Source organism: Empidonax traillii, unplaced genomic scaffold (genome assembly GCF_003031625.1).
Source record: "Empidonax traillii isolate 1590-97213 ecotype Southwest subspecies unplaced genomic scaffold, ASM303162v1 scaffold100:size1405979, whole genome shotgun sequence".
Classification (NCBI taxonomy): Eukaryota; Metazoa; Chordata; class Aves; order Passeriformes; family Tyrannidae; genus Empidonax; species Empidonax traillii.
The window spans coordinates 1,014,245-1,019,726 of record NW_020955293.1 but is presented as its reverse complement, the minus strand read 5'-3'; the positions used below and the strand labels follow the sequence as shown (position 1 = coordinate 1,019,726).

At 44.4% G+C, this 5,482-nt stretch overlaps 1 protein-coding gene across 1 annotated transcript; it reads left to right on the top strand.

The window, feature by feature from the left end:
* Nucleotides 1–3,520: 3,520 nt before the first annotated feature.
* LRRC30 (leucine rich repeat containing 30) lies at nucleotides 3,521–4,835 on the top strand. Its single transcript, XM_027882039.1, has one exon. It carries the CDS (start codon nucleotides 3,708–3,710, stop codon nucleotides 4,602–4,604), a length of 897 nt encoding a protein of 298 aa, XP_027737840.1. The 5' UTR covers nucleotides 3,521–3,707; the 3' UTR covers nucleotides 4,605–4,835.
* The last annotated feature ends 647 nt before the right edge of the window (nucleotides 4,836–5,482 follow it).

Sequence of the window (5,482 nt, the reverse complement as noted above, 5' to 3'; positions counted from 1 at the left end):
AGTAATTATGTGATGATCTCAAATTTTACTTAAAAAACAATGCAATTGGTTTTATTGCAACTTCTGAATGCCTGCAGAGAAAAGCTTGAAAATGTTTCCCAAGTGCATTCTATAGACTCCAAACCTGAAGACAAAGAAAAGAACCCATAGATAATAGACTTTAAAATTCCAGATCTTTTGTGAACTCATCTTCAGCTTTTTTTAGGGCTGACAATCCTGCTTCCTTAAGAAAAAAAAAAAAAATCTAATAATTTGCATTGTCAAAGAATGTCAGAAAATATAACTTGTCATTTTTGTCAGCTTATCAGTTTTTTATCATTGTTAGTAGTGCAGTTTCTCTTACTGTATTAGTTGGACTAAAAAATTCTTTAGCAAGTTGTGGGTTATTTTTTCCCCTTGCACACTAACTTTTTTGTTTAGTCTACAAAGCAATTATCAACCACACTGTGTCATATAAAGCCCAGCAATTTTCTTGGGTTATTTTCCCTTCCAAACATGCATGCACAAAATTAATTTCTGCTTTCTGCCAGGCTGTGTGGACACAGGTCAGTGTTTTATCCTGGCCCAGCCACCTAAGAGCAGCCCAAAGGAATTGATCCATCCTCACAGCACAGCACAGCATGGATCAGGACAGGAAAGCAGGCAACGCAGAGAAAAGCAAAGTGAAAAATGTTTGAACAAAACCAGTGCTGGACACCAAGGGATAGGACTATTTTTGTTCAGAATTCTAGTTCCTGAGATGTCCAGATGAGGCCACTGTTGTTTTACTATCTCGATTTCAAGAAAGAAAATTAATTTGCTTACCTCAGAGTTTTCCGTCTCCACAACTACAAGTGTGCTCAATAGCCTGTTTTTCTGTTGGAGAACAAAGAAAAGGAAATGGTTATTTTTTCTTTATTTCGCACAGCAGTTACGGTACTCGTGGAGGCAGGAAGGGAACCGGACAATGAGAGCTGCAGATGCGGAATTTCTTTTGAAAATCCCCTTTGCTGCTGCTTGCTGCCTGCCAGGCAGGGGAGATACAGCAGTGCAATAGCAGGAGACGCTCTGAGGCTGAAGCCGAGCAAGCATTTTTCTTTGATAGAGATCCCCGGGTGAAGCTTTCCAGCAACAGCCCAGCCCAGACTGTACTGGGCTGTATCACAGGCTTAGTTTCAAATAGACGGCATGGTGCAAAGCCAGGGAAGGGTACAGAGCGCTTTGGCTGAGTCACACTGTTAGGAAACAAGGATTTCTGTGGTGAGAGGCCAGAGTGGGCACTGCCAAGTCCCCAGGCAGTGAACTCCAATGTGTTTTGGAGACGAGGATGACGTTCTCATCCAAAAATATCTGGCCAGCCATGGGGGCAGGCTGTGACTACAGGAAGACTGTGTTTCCTTTGTGTTTTGTTTTTGTTTCTTACTAAAATGACCGGTAGAAGGAAAGCCTCTGAAGTGACCGTGGGGCTGTGGTCACAGGTGGGAGCCCAGTCAAAGGGAGCAGTGCCGGTTCCTGAGTAGAGCTGCGGCATGTTCCTCATTCCAGCAGTGAGACTAAAAGAAGGGAAATGCCTAACCTTATAAATGCTCTCTAAAAAGCTCTTTTCTTCTTGCCTTGCTGAAATCCATGGAGGCTCTCTGATAATAGGTGCATTTTTAACACCAGCTGGGCTGACAACCCAGAGACAGAGCTCATGAGAGGCTCTTGCTTTTGCTTCTCCACCTGCTTGGGCTGAAGGGCCACATTTTAGGCTTATGCCCTGCACCATGCAAGGCCCAATCAAGCCCAAATTCAGCCAGCTGCTGGGTTTTCTCCACTGAGGGCTCCTCCACCTGCAGTGGCAGGGTTATGTCTGCCACTCTGGGCAGCATGTGGGAATGATGATTAACAAGAGTCAGAGCTTATGGCTGCAGTGGCATTTAATGTAATGTTTGTTTGCAAACGGACAAATATTGGCAAAAAGTGCTTGTGAGGGAGGGATCTATGACTCACCATCAGGCTGCCAACCCGCTCTAACCAAACAGATACAACTGGCCTCAGCCCTTTCAGACTCGCCCAGGCACTCCAGGGAATGCAATATTTCAGCTTCAGGACCAGTTGGCAGCCCTATTAAAGCACGGGTTTTAATTGTGTGGCTCACTCAGCTTGCCACCATCTTGTGCTTCTCACTTTGGTCCTGAGTGGTCTCCTCAGCTGCCAGATAGAACTGCAGGAATGCCTCCTTTCTCCCCTCTCTTCCCAAGTTGATGCAGCTCTATGGGGGACCCAAAGCTCAAAGGAGACTGAGTGGTGTTTGTCAGTAAGAAAGGACTGTGGGGATTGATTCTAAAGAGCTTGCTGGCGAGCCTTGACTCCCAACTGCAGCTTCTTGCATAATCCCTTAACATCTGAGCTGATGCAAGGTTTTAAGGGGAGCATCTCTGAAATAAGGGTATGCTCATCACCACTGATCACCCAATGGAGAGAAAAAGCCCTGAAAATCTTATACTATTTGTTGCAATTTTCACCCAGTTTAAACGGTGCCTAAAGTTTTTTGAGATCCTTTTTAGAGTCCCTCTGAGTTTAAACTCACTGCATGCATATTCCTGTAGCAATACAATTTCCTTTCTCCAGCAGAGCTTGCTTCAGCTGTTGTTGAGTATTATTATACCTCACTGCTTCCTTCCTCTCCCATCAGTCCCTCTGTGTCAGATCTAAATGTCATTTATAGTTCAAGCTATTTGACTGCTAGTCCCCCTGTACCCCAGAACAGCCCAGAAAGACATGAAAGTTCACAGGGAAAGGGACATCAAGAGGCTCTATTTTCTGGAGTACAAAAGAACTAGACTCCAAAAATCTGTTGATAGATGTGAAATTAGCACAGGACATTTAGGACAAAGTAATTTGGGCAGAACTTTGAGGTATGACTGCTCACATTTGGCAACGTGGGTAGCAATCATCCCAGTGGGCGCAGATACCACTGGAAAATGTCACTACTGTAAGTGAAGGTGGTACTCTTTCTAAAAAGAAAGAGGACTATCCTCACCACAAAGGGGATATAAAAGGTAACACTTTTTGTGAGTGCTTTTTTTTCTTTTTTAGAATTTTTTTTTAAACTAAACAGAATCAAGGACTGAAATAACAAGTCAATGTTTTGCAGCATGCAAAATTTTCTGGTACACTAGTAACTACTTCAGTGAAATGAGAAACATCAAAAAAATATTATGAAAATGTCCTTTAAATCTGAATCTAAATGATGTCTTCTTTGCTTGTTTTCTTCTTTAGTTTGCTTGTTTGTTTTTTTGAAGTCACTCTTGTTAATTGTCCTGCAGCCATGGTATGTACCAGATAGCCAAGAAAGCTGACATGGTGAAGTTATATACAGCATCCTTGTGACCTTTTTGCAGTGAAGATACATATCTGTCCAATAAAGCCCAGGCCAAATGACAGTGACAGCTGTCTTGTGGCATTCAGTTTGAATTGAACAGGTTTGCTCACAAGTCAGGAGCAAGTATTTCATTACAGACTCTGCACCAAGATCAACATAAGCCCCCAAAAGTGAAACTTTCCCTCAGCAGCTATGGAAACTGCCCTGGTGGACTGAGATGCACTTCACAGGCTCCTCCTTTTCTCCTTGCTTTGACTTTCCCGCCTCTTGCAAGCTGTCACCCTCTGTTGGCATTTGCATATTGGTGTAGCACTTGCAAGGGAAGAAAACCTCACTTCTCTCAGGAGGGAACCAGAGTGTTATGGGAACTGAGCACTCGAAGAACGAGGGGCGAAGGAGCATGGTTTTTCTTAGGAAAGGTCCAAAGTTGCCTGCATGGGAAGACGCCCTTCTCTCAGGGAGAGAGCCCAAGTCACTGCTGAAACGGGGATTGCGTTATGTCAGCTTGAGCCTCATAATGAAAGGGATGACCAGCACGCCTGACTTCTTGTGGGGACTGTCCGAGGTGCAGAAGCTGAACCTTTCACGCAACCAGTTGGTGGTGATTCCTCCTTCGCTGGGGAAACTGGACAGGCTGGTAGTGCTGAACTTGGGAGGTAATTGTCTCAAGAGTCTGCCTAAAGAGATTGGGCTGCTGAGGAACCTGAAGGTCTTGTTTGTCAATATGAATTGCCTGACAGAAGTGCCAGCAGAGCTCAGCTTATGCAGGAAGATGGAGGTTCTGAGCCTCTCTCACAACCGCATCTCACAACTGCCTTTGAGCTTCACTGACCTGACAAGTTTGAGGAAACTGAACCTCAGTAACAACCGCTTTGTGCAAATTCCCCTCTGCATTTTTGCACTGAGGAGCTTAGATTTCTTGCACCTAGGGTCCAATAAGCTGGAAAACATCGCAGAGAGTATCCAGTATCTGGTCAATCTGCAAATCTTTATCGTGGAGAATAACAACATACGCAGCCTGCCACGGTCTCTCTGCTACATCACCACTCTGGAGTTGCTAAACGTTGACTACAATGCCATACAGACTCTCCCTGATGACCTCTACCTTTTGCGCCGGCTGCGCCGCATTGCCTGGAACCCAATGGACAAAGGCCTCCACATCGCCCACAACCCCTTGTCTCGGCCCCTGCCCGAGGTTGTGGAGGGGGGCCTGGATGTCCTCTTCAGCTACCTCAGGGAGAAAAAGGAGCACAACTGAGCTTCCGCTGATCTTGGGATTAAGCCTGTCACCAAGACTCTCATCAGAGAACTTCCCTGCACAGGCATTTCCACTTCATAACGCTTGGATTTCGAAGGCTGTGGATGGCTTTAGTAACAGTTGGAGGAAAGCAAGTAAAGTATGATGGTCTTGATTAAGTGTGTGAAGAGCAAACTTTCTAAAGATAGCCACCTCTTTAGGCTTCAGTGTTGGTGTGCTTGGGTTTTTTTTTAGAAACAAACCCCAACAACAAACTTGTGATAAAATGTTTGTTCTTCATTTGGCAGAAACAAATTAAGGCAGACTGCCAGACAGGCAGAAGAGTGTATTTGACAGCCATTAGGTTGGAGAAACATTAATATAAATTGTATTTACTATATGTGATTGCAATTGCATTTTTATTCCTGCTCACTTCTTCATACACAGATAAACCACTGCATAAACAAACACTGTCATCTAAGTGAATCTCAAGGAAAATGTTTGCTTTTGGCACTGAATACATCCTGAGCTATATTAGCTCACAGACAATGTATTACTGGCCAGTTCAATACCATTTGTTGTTTACCCCACAGCTGTGCTCTGGCCTCTATAAATTACAGGTAAAGATTGCTGTTGATGAGATGATATTTCACAGTTCTTTGGAAGAAGATCCCAAACTTTGCCAAAGCTCCTAATTCCCCTCATGAGGCATGCAGCCCTCCACATGGAGCCTCCTCGAATGCTGACAGAAGTTCATCGCATCAGCCAGGAACAGCATCTGTACAAAGCAGAGAAAAGACAGTGGGCTCTTCCCTCAAATAAAGGATAGAGTTGCTCATTTCTAGATGGACAACTGCACTCTGTTCCCTTTTCCCCCTCCCCTTAATCAGAGCTATGAA